Genomic DNA, 20,808 nt, shown 5'->3' on the forward strand with positions numbered 1-20,808 from the left:
GTATTATAGAGATAATACATGTTATTCTCTTAGTGCCCACTAGAGGCATCACTGCTGTATTATAGAGATAATACATGTTATTCTCTTAGTGCCCACTAGAGGCATCACTGCTGTATTATAGAGATAATGCACGTTATTCTCTTTGTGTCCACTAGAGGCATCACTGCTGTATTATAGAGATAATACATGTTATTCTCTTAGTGTCCACTAGAGGCATCACTGCTGTATTATAGAGATAATACATGTTATTCTCTTAGTGTCCACTAGAGGCATCACTGCTGTATTATAGAGATAATACATGTTATTCTCTTAGTGTCCACTAGAGGCATCACTGCTGTATTATAGAGTTAATACATGTTATTCTCCTGGAGAACAACATGTATTGTCTCTATAATACAGTAGAGGCATCACTGCTGTATTATAGAGATAATACATGTTATTCTCTTAGTGTCCACTAGAGGCATCACTGCTGTATTATAGAGATAATACATGTTATTCTCCTGGAGAACAACATGTATTGTCTCTATAATACAGTAGAGGCATCACTGCTGTATTGTGGAGCACTGCAGTGTTTGATGCAATGATGCATCAATGTAAAAATATAAACAAATATATAGTTCTATTTTTTTATTTTTTTTAAATAAAAATCAACAAGAGGTTCATTGTGTATACAAAATGGCATGGAGTTAAATCCTGAAAATAAATACATATTTGGTAGTTATGATCAGGACTGATGTTTTAGAAAAAACATTACTCAGTAGAAATGGAAATAATATCAACATACAATTTTATGGCAGTTTTTTACGTGGAAAAAGGACATCAGAACATCTTCGTTAAGTAATGCACAACGGTTAAATGTTCTCCGTCTCCATTTCCCTTTGTTTGGTTTTACAGTTAAAATATTTCCTGTGTTGTATTAAAACTTCCCAGTTTTGTTATAAATCACCGAAGAGAAAGTCTCACATCCCTTTTGTCCAGTTAACAAATAGCTTGAAAAAACACACAAATTTAAATGAAAACACATTCGTTCCCTTTAACAGCTCTCAGATCAGTTCGTTTTTTAAGTGTGTTTCCCGGGGCTCTCGTCACAGATCGGCTCAGATGTCACTCCAGAGGACGGCCCGCCTACTTTTATCCACACTGACAACATATTCACCGGACATAGACCAGGCCACAGCGCTGATGGATGAGCTAAAGACAGAGAGACATATTTGTTCAATTCAAATATTTTCAGTGATTATTTTTTAATTATTCGATTCAGTTTTGCTTCCTGTCAGCTTTTTACTTGTTTGATTGACAGAATGAGAGTTTGTGCAGGAAAAAGAAGTAACCATGCATGTTGTGTAAAGTTTAAAAGATGCTGAAGAGGCAAAATAAAAGTATTAAAGTTTACAAAACAATAAGCTAAATGTACTTTGACTCCATTCAAATAGATTAGTAAAAATAAATGGAGTGAATGTTGTTTGTTTTTAATAACAGGAGTCCCACAGAGAAGCATCCTGGAGCCTCTTACCTTTAGTCCTAAACACAAGAAATTCATAAAACATTTATTAAATCTGTTTGTCTGTCTTTAATAACACAGAGAGTCATGAAGCATCGTGGGGTTTCTAAAGTCGTACTAATTAGTTTGTGACTGATTGGTTGGTGTATTGATCAGCTGACCTGTGCCTGTCGGGGAGGCGGGTCTCCAGGTTGCCGGTGGAAACGTTCCAGATGTAAACGGCTCCGTCAGCTGATCCGGCAGCCAGGAAACAACCATCTGGACTGAAGAGAGAGCGCAAGATTTGAAACACGTACTTTAATAATCACACAACTGCTGAAACCAAACGTGAAAAACTTAAAAGCAGCAAGGAGTCCCATCTCACAACTCTGTCTCTGTTCATCCTTTAATTCTTTCTGGAAAATTGAGAGATTGTAGAACCCATAAAATCAAGCGTCAAACATACAGTTCAGCTTTCGTGTAAATAATTCTCACGTTCATTTTGTTTTTGTCTTGATTACATAACCAATACGTATACGAGTGTTATGAGTTAGAACACAGAGGCTTCATAGTCCGAACCAAGACGGAAAACTTCATCTTTCAACCCTGACCAAAGCAGACCACATCCACGCCTTCTGTTCTGACCTTTCACAATAAAAGCGCTAAACATAGTTGGTCCTCTGACTGAAGGAATCTCTTCAAACCTTTTATCGACAAAGTGTTGCAACTGTCGAAAATCGACATCCCTGCCGATCTGTTGCAAAAATATTTCCGTGCTGTTTATTGGTCGTATTAAGATATTAAGACTAAACTGTGAATTCATTCATGAGGATCGACCAGCTGCCTGTCTGTCTGCCTGTCTGTTATATATTTTGTGTTTCTGTAAAGAGAGACAACCAGACGCAAAGCATCATGGTCCTGCTGTTGTCATGGACACTGCAGAGGACGAAGCGGCAGCCTCTCGTGTGTCACAAACCAGAACTAAAACTGGAAAGTTTCAATTTAAACTCCACATTTATTTATTTTCATCAATTTGTGTGAAGCAAACATAACATGTTGGTTAAATGCAGTGGCGGGCCGTGCATTTTATAGCTGGGCCTTCACTGTTGTCCTGCAGCTGAAATACCACCTTATAACCACATGATGGCTCCACAGTTATCAGTTTCTAAGGATGTAACTATGTACGTGTTGAATGTACGTAACGTTCGGTACGAGACTTGCAATACGTTTGAATAGTACTAGAGCATCTGGAAGATGCAGAAGCTTATATTCAGGAACATATAATGTTTTCTGCGCTCATGGAGGACAGTGGTTCTCAGCTGGTCTGGCTGTGGGACTCACCATCGCTCCTTAATGACAAGTCACAGCCCAAAGAGATGGTCTTATGATTTTACTTTCACAACTTGAACATTGAACGTACTGCTCTGCAGTGTCTTTCCTCGTCTCAGTCCTCTGTGTCATGGTGTGTGGTAATCTCACTCAGTCAGAATGCTCATATTTGATTGGCTGAGCTGCATGACGTGATGTGATTCACTACCCATCAGCCTCTGCTGTTAAGTTTCGTTTCACGATAGTCACGTGCTCGTCCACTGACCAATCACAGCACACTCTGCACCTCGCTGCAGAGCTGCACATGAACACTGAGCTGCACTAACGCTGACGTCATTATAGGCGGCTAGCGGCCACTGACACGTCAAAGAATACGCCCAACATGTCAAACTAGAGATCTGATTGGTTGAACACGATGACAATCAACAACATCGTCTCCGTTCACTTAAAGTGCTCATGGATGCACTTGTGAGTCTGCAGGCCTCTGTTCTACCTAGAGACACAGAGGTGAGATCTGATTGGATAAAAGCTCTACTTAAAACAAGCTGCACTGGAAGCAGAGCAACTGAGGAAGACAGGAGCTGTGCAATGAGAACATAAGACAATGGGAACAATATTTATATGAATTATAATACATGTGTATTTAAGAAGAAATATGAAATAATAAAATAGATATAACTTTGTGATTCTGTTTAGAACAGCAGAGAAGGCCTTGAAGGCCCTGACGGCCCACCGCTGGTTAAATGAACGAAACAAAAACATGAGGAAGATGTTTTCCTCTCAGATTAAATCGTTCTCTCCTTCAGAAGATTGTTGGAACTTTTCTCAGTAGACAAATTGAGAAATCAGACTTATTGTTGAGTCTGTGCTGCAACAAGGAGGAGAGGACCGTTTAATGACTCACGGAGCTCCTCAGCACGTCCTCACGTCAACATGTCCTCATGTCCACATGTCCACATGTCAACACGTCCTCACATCAACATGTCAACACGTCCTCATGTCAACACGTCCTCACATCAACATGTCAACACGTCCTCATGTCTACATGTCAACACGTCCTCACATCAACATGTCAACACGTCCTCATGTCCTCACGTCCACATGTCAACACGTCCTCACATCAACATGTCAACACGTCCTCATGTCCTCATGTCTACATGTCAACACGTCCTCATGTCCACATGTCAACACGTCCTCATGTCTACATGTCAACACGTCCTCATGTCTACATGTCAACATGTCCTCATGTCCACATGTCAACACGTCCTCATGTCCACATGTCTACATGTCAACACGTCCTCATGTCTACATGTCAACACGTCCTCACGTCAACATGTCCACGTCCTCATGTCCACATGTCAACATGTCTACATGTCAACATGTCCTCATGTTAACACATCCTCATGTCCTCACATCAACACGTCCTCATGTCTACATGTCAACACGTCCTCATGTCTACACGTCCTCATGTCTACATGTTAACATGTCCTCACGTCAACACGTCCTCATGTCTACATGTCAACACGTCCTCATGTCTACATGTTAACGTGTCCTCACGTCAACATGTCCATGTCCTCATGTCCTCATGTCTACATGTCAACACGTCCTCATGTCCTCACATCAACATGTCCTCACATCAACATGTCCTCACGTCAACATGTCCACGTCCTTATGTCCTCACGTCTACATGTCAACACGTCCTCACATCAACATGTCAACACGTCCTCATGTCAACACGTCCTCATGTCTACATGTTAACACGTCCACATGTCCTCACGTCAACATGTCCACGTCCTCATGTCAACACGTCCTCATGTCTACATGTTAACGTGTCCTCACGTCAACATGTCCACATGTCCTCACATCAACATGTCCACATCCTCATGTCTACATGTTAACATGTCCTCGCGTCAACATGTCCACGTCCTCATGTCCACATGTCTACATGTCAACACGTCCTCATGTCCTCACACCAACATGTCAACATGTCCTCATGTCTACATGTCAACACATCCTCACGTCTACATGTCTACATGTCAACACGTCCTCACGTCAACATGTCCACGTCCTCATGTCCACATGTCTACATGTCAACATGTCTACATGTCCTCATGTTAACACATCCTCATGTCCTCACGTCAACATGTCCACGTCCTCATGTCCACTTCCTCATGTCTACATGTCAACATGTCTACATGTCCTCATGTTAACATGTCCTCACGTCAACATGTCCACGTCCTCATGTTAACATGTCCTCACGTCAACATGTCCACGTCCTCATGTTAACATGTCCTCACGTCAACATGTCCACGTCCTCATGTCCACTTCCTCATGTCAACACGTCCTCATGTCTACATGTCAACACGTCCTCACGTCAACATGTCAACACGTCCTCATGTTAACATGTCCTCACGTCAACATGTCCACGTCCTCATGTTAACATGTCCTCACGTCAACATGTCCACGTCCTCATGTTAACATGTCCTCACGTCAACATGTCCACGTCCTCATGTTAACATGTCCTCACGTCAACATGTCCACGTCCTCATGTTAACATGTCCTCACGTCAACATCTCCACGTCCTCACGTCTACATGTTAACATGTCCTCATGTCTACAAGTCCTCACGTCAACATGTCGACGTCCTCATGTCCACATGTCAACACGTCCTCATGTCTACATGTCCACGTCCTCATGTTAACATGTCCTCACGTCAACATGTCCACGTCCTCATGTCAACACGTCCTCATGTCTACATGTCCTCATGTCCACGTCCTCATGTCCTCACGTCAACATGTCCACGTCCTCATGTCCTCACGTCAACATGTCCACGTCCTCATGTCTACATGTCAACACGTCCTCATGTCCACGTCCTCATGTCTACATGTTAACATGTCCACGTCCTCATGTCAACACGTCCTCATGTCCACGTCCTCATGTCTATATGTTAACATGTCCTCATGTCCACATGTCAACACGTCCTCATGTCCACGTCCTCATGTCTACATGTCAACACGTCCTCATGTCTACATGTCAACACGTCCTCATGTTAACATGTCCTCACGTCAACATGTCCACGTCCTCATGTCTATATGTTAACATGTCCTCATGTCCACATCCTCATGTCCACATGTCCACATGTCAACACGTCCTCATGTTAACATGTCCTCATGTTAACATGTCCTCACGTCAACATGTCTACGTCCTCATGTCTACATGTCAACACGTCCTCATGTCCACATCCACATGTTAACATGTCCTCATGTCCACATGTCCTCATGTCAACATGTCCACGTCCTCATGTCCACGTCCTCATGTCTACATGTCAACACGTCCTCATGTCCACGTCCTCATGTCAACACGTCCTCATGTCTACATGTTAACACGTCCTCATGTCCACATGTCTACATGTCAACACGTCCTCATGTCCATGTCCTCATGTCTACATGTCAACACATCCTCATGTCCACATGTCCTCACGTCAACATGTCCACGTCCTCATGTCTACATGTCAACACGTCCTCATGTCTATATGTTAACATGTCAACACGTTCTCACGTCTACATGTTAACACGTCCTCATGTCCACGTCCTCATGTCTACATGTTAACACGTCCTCATGTCTATATGTTAACATGTCAACACATCCTCATGTTAAGATGTCCTCACGTCAACGTCCTCATGTCTACATGTCAACACGTCCTCATGTCTATATGTTAACATGTCAACACGTTCTCACGTCCTCATGTCTACATGTTAACACGTCCTCATGTCCACGTCCTCATGTCTACATGTTAACACGTCCTCATGTCCACATCCTCATGTCTACATGTTAACACGTCCTCATGTCCACGTCCTCATGTCTATATGTTAACATGTCAACACGTCCTCATGTTAAGATGTCCTCACGTCAACGTCCTCATGTCTACATGTTAACACGTCCTCATGTCCACATGTCCTCACGTCAACATGTCCTCGTCCACGTGACTCACTGTGTCATCAGGTGTGGACTCACCTGATCACTGCTTTGGTGCTGTCACTGCCACATTTAAAGCCGTCGGCTCTGAAACACAAACAAACAGTCAGTGAATGTGCTTCATGATACAGGCACACACACACACACACACACAATAACTTTATTAAAGCGGGATGTTTGTTGACACCTGAAGCACACTCGCTCGTTGCTCCGCCCCCTCAAATCGACCAGCTGGAGGCAGTCGTCACGGCAACAGCTGAGCAGCTGCCGATGGTCTGAGCCGATGTCCAGCGAGGTGACTTTACCCTGAACGAGCAGCTCCTGAACGCAACGCAGCGCCCTGAGGCAGCATCAAATAAAGAACGTTAGACTCTCACTTTGATCATGTTCTAGTCTTCTTCTGGTTTTTACTTTGCTAACTTGTTCTGTTAAAATAGGTTAAGTGCTACAAATAAATATTTATAATTTAAATAAAAAATGAGTTTGACAATGTAAACAAACATTCATGACGATAAACTCAGTAAAGAGATGAGATAACTCATGAGCAGTACGACAGCTGAGGGAATAGTCCAATCAGGAGCAGGGAGGGGAGATGCTGGTGTGTGATTGGAGGACAGAGCTGTCAATCATCAGCTGGTTCAGACTCTGCAGGAGGAGGGGGAGTGGGGGGGAGTCCCATTGGCTGAGTTGTTGCTAGGTAACAGAGGGAGACGGTGAGTCGCCTTGGCAACAGCCGGGAAGATGAACGAGAGGTTTAAATCAGAGAGAAGATTATGCTGTTTCTACTGTTTAACTGTTTCAACTGTTCAACAGTTTCTACTGTTCATACTGCTTACACTGTTTCTCTGTTTGTACTGTTTCTATTGTTCCACTGTTTCTATTGCTTACACTGTTTCTACTGTTTCTCAGTTCGTACCATTTCTATTGTTCCACTGTTTCTCAGTTCGTACCGTTTCTATTGTTCCACTGTTTCTGTTTGTACTGTTTCTGTTGTTCCACTGTTTCTATTGCTTACACTGTTTCTACTGTTTCTCAGTTCGTACCGTTTCTATTGTTCCACTGTTTCTATTGCTTACACTGTTTCTACTGTTTCTCAGTTCGTACCGTTTCTATTGTTCCACTGTTTCTGTTTGTACTGTTTCTGTTGTTCCACTGTTTATTGCTTACACTGTTTCTACTGTTTCTCAGTTCGTACCGTTTCTATTGTTCCACTGTTTCTATTGCTTACACTGTTTCTACTGTTTCTCAGTTCGTACCGTTTCTATTGTTCCACTGTTTCTCAGTTCGTACCGTTTCTATTGTTCCACTGTTTCTGTTTGTACTGTTTCTGTTGTTCCACTGTTTCTATTGCTTACACTGTTTCTACTGTTTCTCAGTTCGTACCGTTTCTATTGTTCCACTGTTTCTATTGCTTACACTGTTTCTACTGTTTCTCAGTTCGTACCGTTTCTATTGTTCCACTGTTTCTGTTTGTACTGTTTCTGTTGTTCCACTGTTTCCACTGCTTACACGGTTTATATTGTTCCACTGTTTCTACTGCTTACACTGTTTCTACTGTTTCTGTTTCTCTGTTTCTACTGTTTCAACTGTTCAACAGTTTCTACTGTTCATACTGCTTACACTGTTTCTCTGTTTGTACCGTTTCTATTGTTCCACTGTTTCTATTGCTTACACTGTTTCTACTGTTTCTCAGTTCGTACCGTTTCTATTGTTCCACTTTTTCTATTGCTTACACTGTTTCTACTGTTTCTCAGTTCGTACCGTTTCTATTGTTCCACTGTTTCTATTGCTTACACTGTTTCTACTGTTTCTCAGTTCGTACTGTTTCTATTGTTCCACTGTTTCTGTTTGTACTGTTTCTGTTGTTCCACTGTTTCCACTGCTTACACAGTTTATATTGTTCCACTGTTTCTACTGCTTACACTGTTTCTGTTTCTACTGATTCTACTGTTTCAACTGTTCAACAGTTTCTATTGTTCATACTGCTTACACTGTTTCTCTGTTTGTACTGTTTCTATTGTTCCACTGTTTCTACTGCTTACACTGTTTCTCCTCTTCCACTGTTTCTACTGTTCCACTGTTTCTACTGTTTCTACTGCTTACACTGTTTCTACTGTTCCACTGTTTCTACTGCTTCTCTGTTTCTATTGTTGCACTGTTTCTACCGATTCACTGATTCTACACTGCTCACAGCTCAATGATAAATGATTACCTCATGATAAAGTGAAGTGATGAAGCGATGAAGTGGGTGAGGAATACGACATGAGGAAGAGTTTAAGTGATGAAGAGGAGGAGAAGAGGAGGAGTTGATGAGGAGGAGGAGGTGATGAAGAGCAGCTCACCTGGAGTCCCAGACTCTGATCTTAGAGTCAAAGTGTCCACTGATCACTGAGTTCTCACAACAAACCAGATCACTGCAGAAAGATGACACTTCAACTACTTTCACACCTGGAGAGAGAGTTATTGATCAGATATCAGTTATTGATCAGATATCAGTTACTGATCAGTTATTGATCAGATATCAGTTATTGATCAGATATCAGTTATTGATCAGTGATTGATCAGATATCAGTGATTGATGAGATATCAGTGATTGATGAGATATCAGTGATTGATCAGATATCAGTGATTGATCAGATATCAGTGATTGATCAGATATCAGTGATTGATCAGATATCAGTGATTGATCATATATCAGTGATTGATCAGATATCAGTGATTGATGAGATATCAGTGATTGATGAGATATCAGTGATTGATCAGATATCAGTGATTGATGAGATATCAGTGATTAATCAGATATCAGTGATTAATCAGTGATTGATCAGATATCAGTTATTGATCAGTTATTGATCATATATCAGTTATTGATCATATATCAGTTATTGATCATATATCAGTTATTGATCAGATATTAGTTGTTGATCAGATATTGATCAGATATTAGTTGTTGATCAGATATTGATCAGATATTAGTTATTAATCAGTTATTGATCAGATATTAGTTATCAGTTATTGATCAGATATTCGTTATTGATCAGATATTAGTTATTGATCAGATATTAGTTATTAATCAGTGATTGATCAGATATCAGTTTTTGATCAGATATTCGTTATTGATCAGATATTAGTTATTAATCAGTGATTGATCAGATATCGGTTTTTGATCAGATATTCATTATTGATCAGATATTAGTTATTAATCAGTGATTGATCAGATATCAGTGATTGATCAGATATCAGTGATTGATCAGATATCAGTGATTGATCAGATATCAGTGATTGATCAGATATCAGTGATTGATCAGTGATTGATCATATATCAGTTATTGATCAGATATCAGTTATTGATGAGATATTGATCAGATATTAGTTATTAATCAGTTATTGATCAGATATCAGTTATTGATCAGATATTAGTTATCAGTTATTGATCAGATATTCGTTATTGATCAGATATTAGTTATTGATCAGATATTAGTTATTGATCAGATGTTAGTTATTAATCAGTGATTGATCAGATATCAGTTTTTGATCAGATATTCGTTGTTGATCAGATATTAGTTATTAATCAGTGATTGATCAGATATCAGTTATTGATCAGATATCAGTTATTTATCTGTTATTGATCAGATATCAGTTATTGAGCAGATATTAGTTATTCATCAGTTATTGATCAGATATTAGTTATTGATCAGATATTGATCAGATATTAGTTATTAATCAGTTATTGATCAGATATCAGTTATTGATCAGATATCAGTTAGATCAGAAATGATGTATCAATCAGTTATTGATTATTATTATCAGATTATTATATTATAATATATTATATATATTACATACATATAATATATATATAGATATTATATAATATATATTATATTATATTGATCAGATATCAGTTATTGATCAGATATTAGTTATTAATCAGTTATTGATCAGATATTTGTTATTAATCAGTTATTGATCAGATATCAGTTATTGATCATATATTAGTTATTAATCAGTTATTGATCAGATATTTGTTATTAATCAGTTATTGATCAGATATCAGTTATTGATCAGATATTGGTGATTGAGCAGATATCAGTTCTTCATCAGATATAAGTTGTTGATCATATATTAGTTATTGATCATATATCAGTAATTGAGCAAATATTAGTTATAATTAGTTATCAGTTATTGATCATATTTTAGTTGATCAGATATCAGTTGATCAGATATCAGTTATTAATCAGATATCAGTTATTGAGCAGATATTAGTTGTTGATCAGTTATTGATCATATCTTAGTTGTTGATCAGATATTAGTTATTGATCAGACATTAGGTATTGATCATTTATTGATCAGATATCAGTTATTGATCAGATATCAGTTATTGATCAGATATTAGTTATCAGTGATTGATCAGATATTCGGTATTGATCAGATATTAGTTATTGATCAGATATTAGTTATTAATCAGTGATTGATCAGATATCAGTTATTGATCAGATATTCGTTATTGATCAGTTATTGAGCAGATATTAGTGATTAATCAGTTATTGATCATATATTAGTTATTGATCAGTGATCAGATACTGATAAATTATTGATTAGTTATTGATCAGATATCAATCAGTCTTCAGTTATTGATCAGTCTTCAGTTATTAATCAGTTGTTGATCATATCTTAGTTGTTGATCAGATATCAGTTATTCAGCAGATATTAGTTATTCATCAGATATCAGTTGAGCAGATATTAGTTATTGATCATATCTTAGTTATTCATCAGATATCAGTTATTGATCATATATTAGTTATTGATCAGATATCAGTTATTGATCATATCTTAGTTATTGATCATATCTTAGTTGTTGATCATATCTTAGTTGTTGATCAGATATCAGTTATTGATCATATATTAGTTATTGATCAGTGATCAGATACTGATAAATTATTGATTAGTTATTGATCAGATATCAATCAGTCTTCAGTTATTGATCAGTTTTCAGTTATTAATCAGTTATTGATCAGATATCAGTTATTGAGCAGATATCAGTTATTGATCAGATATCAGTTATTGATCAGTGATCAGATACTGACAAATTATTGATTAGTTGTTGATCAGATATCAATCAGTCTTCAGTTATTGATCAGTTATTGATCAGACTCACAGGTGGCTCTCTGAAGGTCCCACAGTCTGATGGTTCCGTCTGCGCTGCCCGTCACCACCTGATGAAGACAACCACTGAACCTCGCTGCTGTCACCTTCCTTCTGTGACCTGTTAGGGTCAACTGAGACAGACAGGCAGGTGAGACAGAGAGATACATGTGAAGGTCTTCAGAGACTAAACCTCTCATTGGTGGTTACCTTGGGAACGGAGTCATCCAGACGCCACAACAAGGCAGACTTATCGTATGACGCAGCCAAGATCCTGAAACCCTGAAGACATGTCCACAGATATCAGAGACAGAGAGACAGAGACACAGACAGGCCTGCATCATCCTGTTTATCTGTTCAATGTAATAAATCAAAGCTAAATGTGTTTATTGACATGCGTCTACATGAAGCTAAGCCCCTCCCCCTCTCACCGCGGGGTCGAACTCGATGCAGGTGATCCCCTCTGTGCTGCCGTTCAGAGTGGACCGGTGAGTCAGCGAGCCTGGTGACATCATCGGTGATCAGTGAGGTCATCACTATGACATCACAATGACATGATGATGACAGAGACACTCACCTGATCTGACCTCCCAGAGTTTGACCTCTCTGTCTGTCCCTCCGGTCGCCAACAGCTGAGAGCTGGAGCTGAACCGCACCGCATTAATGCCCTGCTCATGGGCCTCCTGACAGACAGGTAGAGAGAGAGACAGAGAGAGCGAGACAGAGACAGAGAGACAGAGAGCGACAGACAGAGAGCGAGAGAGAGACAGAGAGAGAGACAGAGAGACAGAGAGAGAGAGACAGAGAGAGAGAGACAGAGAGACAGAGAGAGAGACAGAGACAGGGAGAGACAGAGCGAGAGAGAGACAGAGACAGAGAGAGAGAGAGAGAGAGAGAGAGAGCGAGAGAAAGAGAGAGACAGAGAGAGACAGAGAGACAGAGAGAGAGAGACAGAGAGAGAGAGACAGAGACAGGGAGAGACAGAGCGAGAGAGAGACAGAGACAGAGAGAGAGACAGAGACAGAGAGACAGAGAGAGACAGAGAGACAGGGAGAGACAGACAGAGAGAGCGAGACAGAGACAGAGAGACAGAGAGCGACAGACAGAGAGCGAGAGAGAGAGACAGAGCGAGAGAGAGACAGAGAGAGAGACAGAGAGACAGAGAGAGAGAGACAGAGAGAGAGAGACAGAGACAGGGAGAGACAGAGCGAGAGAGAGACAGAGACAGAGAGAGAGACAGAGACAGAGAGACAGAGAGAGACAGAGAGACAGGGAGAGACAGACAGAGCGAGAGAGACAGAGAGACAGAGAGACAGATTTTTAGATTTTTAGAAAAACCTTTATTTTACTTCAACCAATATGAACAAACAAAACATCGTTGCCGTGGCAATGGATTAGAAGCAACTCTTCACAACAAAAACAAAACAAAAAACAATCAAAATAGTTTCTTTTCACAATATGTACAAGAAGCGTTGAGTTCATTCAGCTCTGTACTTAATCCTAGATCTGAAAAATGATCTGTAGAGTCAGGAGTTCAGGATGCTCCTGCTCCGCCGGTTGAGTCCTCAGAGGAGCACAGCATGCTGCTGAGACCTGGAGTCCTCAGAGGGTCCAGCATGCTGCTGAGACCTGGAGTCCTCAGAGGGTCACAGCATGCTGCTGAGACCTGGGTCGTGCCGTCCTGGATGCCCGTCCTGGCTCCGTCCACCAGCGGTCCGTGAAACAGCCGGTGTGAGGACGTGGGCCCCGGTCTCGTTACTTAGCTCCATCTTTGTTCATCTCTTTCCTTATTGTCTGAACTATCTTCTTCAGTCTGAAGCCTTTCTCTTCAGCCGAGGAACCTTGAGCTGCTCCTCGTCTTCCTCCATATCTACCTCACTACCTGCCTCTACCTGTCCTCCAGTACTCTCCCTCACTCCCTCCACCCTCACCTCCTGGGCCACACTTGTCTCACGAGGTTTACCTCCCTGCTCCTGTTGCTGGGGATCATGAGGACATGTCTCCTGTGAGACACTACGTGTTTTAACAGCGGGGACTTAAAACACGTCACCTCCGCTCTCACCTCCTGTACCCCACCCGTCTCCTCCACCCTCGTCTCCTGTGCTCCACTTGTTCCCTCTTGTCCGTCCTGCTTGTCCCCTCTGTCCTCAGTACCTCTCTGGTTCTGGTCTTTGTTTGAGCCGTGTCCCCAGGACAAGCTCTGCTCATATGTCCTTCTCTCCCACAGCTGTAACATTTAAAATCGTTTGTCTTTGCAAAGATGACGTAGTCAAAGTCGCCCACAGTGATCTTGAAGCTGAGGTTGACCACTCTGCTCCTGTTGCTGGGGATCATGAAGACATGTCTCCTGTGAGACACCACGTGCTGCAACAGCGGAGACTGAAATCCAGAGGACACCCTCCTAACCGGAGACACCACCTTCCCATGGTGGGACAGCTCTTTGATGATGGCAGCGCTCTTTATGAATGGCGGCACGTTGGACACAGTGACTTTCACCTCCGGTGAGGCGAGAGCATACGTGGGCAGGAAGTGTTCACCCACGGAGATCCCGTTCATCAACACCACTTCCGCAGTTTCTAAGCTGTCCAGAAAGATGACCACAGCGCTGTTCATCCGCGCTGCGAACTTCACGTGGCTGTGGCCGACAACCTCACCCACTGCCAGGCTGATCTCCTCCACCCAACACCCGAACAGCGGCGGGATCTTCACGCCGTGTTCCCTGGTTAGCTCCGTCAGGCGCATGCTAGCGTTTAGCACGCCAACAGCACCTGCTGCCCGGCTGCAATCCGCTCAAAAAGACCCAAAAAACAGATAAAAAGGACGCAAAAAAACCCGTGAACCCTGCACACCCCACTACACTATCATACCCAACACTACACTATCATACACCCCACTACACCATCATACCCAACATTACACTATCATACCCAACATTACACTATCATACCCAACATTACACTATCATACCCAACACTACACTATCATACCCAACATTACACTATCATACACCCCACTACACTATCATACCCAACATTACACTATCATACCCAACACTACACTATCATACCCAACATTACACTATCATACCCAACACTACACTATCATACCCAACATTACACTATCATACCCAACATTACACTATCATACCCAACATTACACTATCATACCCAACACTACACTATCATACCCAACATTACACTATCATACCCAACACTACACTATCATACCCAACATTACACTATCATACCCAACATTACACTATCATACACCCCACTACACCATCATACCCAACATTACACTATCATACACCCCACTACACCATCATACCCAACACTACACTATCATACCAAACACTACACTATCATACCCAACACTACACTATCATACACCCCACTACACCATCATACCCAACATTACACTATCATACACCCCACTACACCATCATACCCAACACTACACTATCATACCCAACATTACACTATCATACCCAACATTACACTATCATACCCAACACTACACTATCATACCCAACATTACACCATCATACCCAACATTACACTATCATACACCCCACTACACCATCATACCCAACACTACACTATCATACCCAACATTACACTATCATACCCAACATTACACTATCATACCAAACACTACACTATCATACCCAACACTACACTATCATACCCAACACTACACTATCATACCCAACACTATACTATCATACACCCCACTACACTATCATACCCAACATTACACTATCATACCCAACATTACACTATCATACCCAACATTACACCATCATACCCAACATTACACCATCATACCCAACACTACACTATCATACCCAACATTACACTATCATACCCAACATTACACTATCATAACCAACACTACACTATCATACCCAACATTACACTATCATACCCAACATTACACTAACATACCCAACACTACACTATCATACCCAACATTACACTATCATACCCAACATTACACTATCATACCCAACACTACACTATCATACCCAACACTACACTATCATACCCAACACTACACTATCATACCCAACATTACACTATCATACCCAACATTACACTATCATACCCAACATTACACTATCATACCCAACATTACACTATCATACCCAACATTACACTATCATACCCAACACTACACTATCATACCCAACATTACACTATCATACCCAACATTACACTATCATACCCAACATTACACTATCATACCCAACATTACACTATCATACCCAACATTACACTATCATACCCAACATTACACTATCATACCCAACACTACACTATCATACCCAACATTACACTATCATACCCAACATTACACTATCATACCAACACTACACTATCATACCCAACATTACACTATCATACCCAACACTACACTATCATACCCAACATTACACTATCATACCCAACACTACACTATCATACCCAACACTACACTATCATACCCAACATTACACTATCATACCCAACATTACACTATCATACCCAACACTACACTATCATACCCAACACTACACTATCATACCCAACACTACACTATCATACACCCCACTACACCATCATACCCAACATTACACTATCATACCCAACATTACACCATCATACCCAACATTACACTATCATACCCAACACTACACTATCATACCCAACATTACACTATCATACCCAACATTACACTATCATACCCAACATTACACTATCATACCCAACATTACACTATCATACCCAACATTACACTATCATACCCAACACTACACTATCATACCCAACACTACACTATCATACCCAACACTACACTATCATACCCAACACTACACTATCATACACCCCACTACACCATCATACCCAACATTACACCATCATACCCAACATTACACTATCATACCCAACATTACACTATCATACCAACACTACACTATCATACCCAACATTACACTATCATACCCAACACTACACTATCATACCCAACATTACACTATCATACCCAACACTACACTATCATACCCAACACTACACTATCATACCCAACACTACACTATCATACACCCCACTACACCATCATACCCAACATTACACTATCATACCCAACATTACACCATCATACCCAACATTACACTATCATACCCAACACTACACTATCATACCCAACATTACACTATCATACCCAACATTACACTATCATACCCAACATTACACTATCATACCCAACATTACACTATCATACCCAACATTACACTATCATACCCAACACTACACTATCATACCCAACACTACACTATCATACCCAACACTACACTATCATACCCAACACTACACTATCATACACCCCACTACACCATCATACCCAACACTACACCATCATACCCAACATTACACTATCATACCCAACATTACACCATCATACCCAACATTACACTATCATACCCAACACTACACCATCATACCCAACATTACACTATCATACCCAACACTACACTATCATACCCAACACTACACTATCATACCCAACACTACACTACCCAACTAAATGAGTTTCATGTTCTCTTTCTTTTTATGATTTAAACGTGTGTACTGAGTGTGTCCCGAGTGTGTCCTGAGTGTGTACTGAGTGTGTACTGAGAGTATTACCAGTACTTGCAGCGCTCTAACTGGGACTCGGGCTGATGAACTGAACCATACAGGAAACACCAGATCCTCCTCCAGACTGCAGACCGAGTGGCCCCGCCTCTTCCTGCTGACGTCACACAGTCACATGACTGACTTTGGTTCAATGAAAACAGAGAGGATGAAAGTGAGAGGAGGACTCACTCAAACAGGTCTCTGAAGGAGGACAGGATCCTCGGGGACGAGGCCGACAAAGACCTGAGACACAAACGAACCGAGTCACCGAAACTCATGAAGGTGACAATAATAAAATGTGAATAATGTTGGTTCTTAAATCTGTGTTGTAACAGGAGCTACATGGAGGTCTGAACCTGAACCGTCTGACATGGCCTCCATCAGTCGAGACCTGCTGGTGGTCAGACTTTGGAGAGGTGGATCTGGAGGTCGGAGCGCTGGAACAACTATAATACAAAATCACCATCATCATCATCTTCATCACCATCATCACCAGGTGGATCTTACCTGTCCACGGTGACCTTTGACCTTGCAGCAGTCTGCAACTCCTTCTGCAGGTTCGCTTCTCGAGCTCTGATGAAAACAGAGGTGTGGAGGAGAGTTGGTTCAGGTGCGTGAGGTGGTTCAGGTGGTTCAGGTGCGTGAGGTGGTTCAGGTGCGTGAGGTGGTTCAGGTGTGTGAGGTGGTTCAGGTGGTTCAGGTGCGTGAGGTGGTTCAGGTGCGTGAGGTGGTTCAGGTGTGTGAGGTGGTTCAGGTGGTTCAGGTGCGTGAGGTGGTTCAGGTGTGTGAGGTGGTTCAGGTGGTTCAGGTGCGTGAGGTGGTTCAGGTGTGTGAGGTGGTTCAGGTGTGTGAGGTGGTTCAGGTGCGTGAGGTGGTTCAGGTGGTTCAGGTGTGTGAGGTGGTTCAGGTGGTTCAGGTGTGTGAGGTGGTTCAGGTGCGTTAAGGTTCAGGTACCTGGACCTGCGTTGGTTGTGGCTGTTCATGTGGGCGGCGGCCTGTGTCTTCAGGTGGATCAGGTCCTCCAGCAGGCCTTCTCCTCTCACCGTCTCCTCTCTGAGCTTCATCTCCTCTCGTCTCTGAAGCTCCAGCAGCTCGTCGTACTTCCTCTTCAATGTCCCGTTCTCCTCCTGAACCGTTTCCACCCGCCGCTGCAGCGCCCGACCAGCATCAAGCGCACCCTCCAGCCGGGACCCGTCCTCCACCAGTCTGATCACACAGAGCAGATCAACACGGATCAACACGGAGAGAAACTGAACAGGTTGGAATGTTCCAAATATCAGAGGACATCATCCAACTAAAAATGGAAATATTTGGTAAAAAGAGAAAAGTTTGGAGACTTTAAGAAAACAAGAGGTTTGAATATTATGAGGAAAAAGATCATAAAAAAGATCTCAATACTTGAAGAAAAATGTTGCTGATGTGGAGGAACAGCTGACCAGATCCGACCAATGAGCTGAGAGGATCCACAGGTGACCTCACAGGTGGTCTAACAGGTCCAGGTGTGACTCACCTGGCATGTTGCTCCTCCAGAACACATTCTTTGATTTGAATCTGCTGCTGCAGCTCCAGCACCTGATAGGCCAGCTGAGAACAGACACCACAGAAGAAGAGTGAGTTCATGTTATTATCATCAGAGCTGTGCTTTAATGTTCCGGTTGGTCAGAGAGAGAACGCTGTTTTATACACTGATACCAAGTCCAGTATCCAGAAACCTGGATCAGGTGTTCACAGACCAGAGTCCTGGTTCATATCAGTGAAACAAGAACACACATGGGGTATGTGTGTGTGTGTGTGTGTGTGTGTGTGTGTGTGTGTGTGTGTGTGTGTGTGAGAGAGACCTCTCCTGTAGTTTTCTTCAGATGGTTGTTCTGGTGAAGCAGAGAGGAAACAGAGCTTCTGTCAGAGGACCGCCGTCTGGAGGAACAAAACAAACACCCCTCCTTCATCATCATCATCATCATCATCATCAGAGGTCAGGTGTCTCCAGGTGATCTACCTGGTGGAGCAGCTCAGGATTCCTTTGGTCAGACTGGTTTTCTCCAGAAGACGAATGTCTGAAAACACAAGAGACCAGAATCAGTGGGTCCTGGTCTCTCCTGGGGGGCTGTGTGTCTCTACTGGAGTAGCGACACACAGAGTCCTGATCCAGTTCTGATCTGTCAGAACTGGATCAGGACTCTGGGTCTGAAGGACAGTAACAGAAACATTGACGTGGTTTCTCTTCTGACTCCATCACAATATGACGAGTCAAGGTTTCACTAGAACATGATCTTCATCACCTCCAGCTGACAGTGTAGTGATGAAGATGAAGCACACTGATACTGAGTCACTGTGCAGAGGAAGTGGAACAGCATGTGGTTCAGTGGTGTGACTACTTCCTGTCCCACAAACACAGCAGACAGTGATAGAGGAACAGAGGCCTCTATCTATCTATATCATATCATATAATATATATATATATATATATATATATATATATATATATATAAAATATACATAGAATACATATAATACACGTTTTAATGTACAGCGTTGATTTCTTTCTTTTAATAGTTTGGTTGAACGTCACAGGAGTCGTTTGTGACCTTTTGTGGAATCAACCAGACTCGAGTTCTGATCCAGGTTACCCGACACGAGCAGCAGACACATCCGGGTTATATCCGGCTCAGTTTCTACACCCGGACCTCCTCTCATGATCGTCTCAGAACAGATTTAAAAAAATTTAAAAAAAAGAGTACTGGACCATCGTACAGAAGCGGATCAGGTCCTGGAACCTGTGGTGCTGGTTCAGGTCTCGGTGCTTCAGCTGACCGACGATGTGTCTCCTCCAGGTCTGCGTCACAGCGGCCATGAGGCCCGCAGCATGCCGCAGACAGACGCTCCCAGAGCGGCCTGGAGCTACGGGCGGCTCCGCGGTGAGACTCCGGTTCTTCTCACCGCCGCCATGTTGGTCACTCCTTTTTAAGTTTTCTTCTTCTCTGGTGTTTGTTTGTGTTGTCGTTTTTCCTTAGGTTCGTCACTTTGACGGGGCGGGGGAGGGCTAAGGCTGCCAGCTGCCGGGTCTCTCAGCCAATCAGAGCCCGCTGTCCGCTTCCGGTTTTGACTCGCGAGAGAAAAGGACACGCCCCCTGAAGTCTCACCTGTTGTTTATATAAATAAATATATTTACAATATATATTTAACTGCAGAACACTTGTTGATCTTCTGTTATTTTTAGTTT

General features: G+C 42.1%; 2 protein-coding genes across 9 annotated transcripts; one reads left to right on the forward strand and one right to left on the reverse strand.

The window, feature by feature from the left end:
* Positions 1-660: 660 nt before the first annotated feature.
* Positions 661-20,589, reverse strand: atg16l2 (ATG16 autophagy related 16-like 2). 4 transcript variants are annotated; one of them, XM_079272389.1, is made up of 18 exons: positions 20,340-20,589; positions 19,585-19,642; positions 19,427-19,502; positions 19,099-19,172; positions 18,543-18,794; positions 18,096-18,161; positions 17,945-18,034; positions 17,778-17,831; positions 17,598-17,700; positions 12,506-12,611; positions 12,360-12,430; positions 12,139-12,210; positions 11,942-12,062; positions 9,126-9,231; positions 6,971-7,123; positions 6,823-6,870; positions 1,663-1,764; positions 661-1,191 (listed from the first exon to the last, which is right to left on the reverse strand). In XM_079272389.1, the coding sequence occupies exons 1-18, from the start codon at positions 20,437-20,439 to the stop codon at positions 1,098-1,100; spliced, it is 1,746 nt and encodes a 581-aa protein (XP_079128515.1). In that variant the 5' UTR covers positions 20,440-20,589; the 3' UTR covers positions 661-1,097. The 4 variants fall into 4 exon arrangements, with proteins under 4 accessions (XP_079128515.1, XP_079128516.1, XP_079128514.1 ...); XM_079272390.1 differs by having other exon boundaries at positions 17,604-17,703; XM_079272388.1 differs by having other exon boundaries at positions 17,598-17,703.
* LOC306780148 (uncharacterized protein) lies at positions 7,464-9,072 on the forward strand. 5 transcript variants are annotated; one of them, XM_079272394.1, is made up of 3 exons: positions 7,464-7,862; positions 7,972-8,467; positions 8,538-9,072. In XM_079272394.1, the coding sequence occupies exons 1-3, from the start codon at positions 7,525-7,527 to the stop codon at positions 8,982-8,984; spliced, it is 1,281 nt and encodes a 426-aa protein (XP_079128520.1). In that variant the 5' UTR covers positions 7,464-7,524; the 3' UTR covers positions 8,985-9,072. The 5 variants fall into 5 exon arrangements, with proteins under 5 accessions (XP_079128520.1, XP_079128519.1, XP_079128518.1 ...); XM_079272393.1 differs by having other exon boundaries at positions 7,972-8,023; positions 8,067-9,072; XM_079272392.1 differs by having other exon boundaries at positions 7,464-8,023; positions 8,067-8,467; positions 8,538-9,071.
* Positions 20,590-20,808: the final 219 nt, after the last annotated feature.

This window comes from Melanostigma gelatinosum (genome assembly GCF_949748355.1).
Source record: "Melanostigma gelatinosum genome assembly, chromosome: 7".
Classification (NCBI taxonomy): domain Eukaryota; kingdom Metazoa; phylum Chordata; class Actinopteri; order Perciformes; family Zoarcidae; genus Melanostigma; species Melanostigma gelatinosum.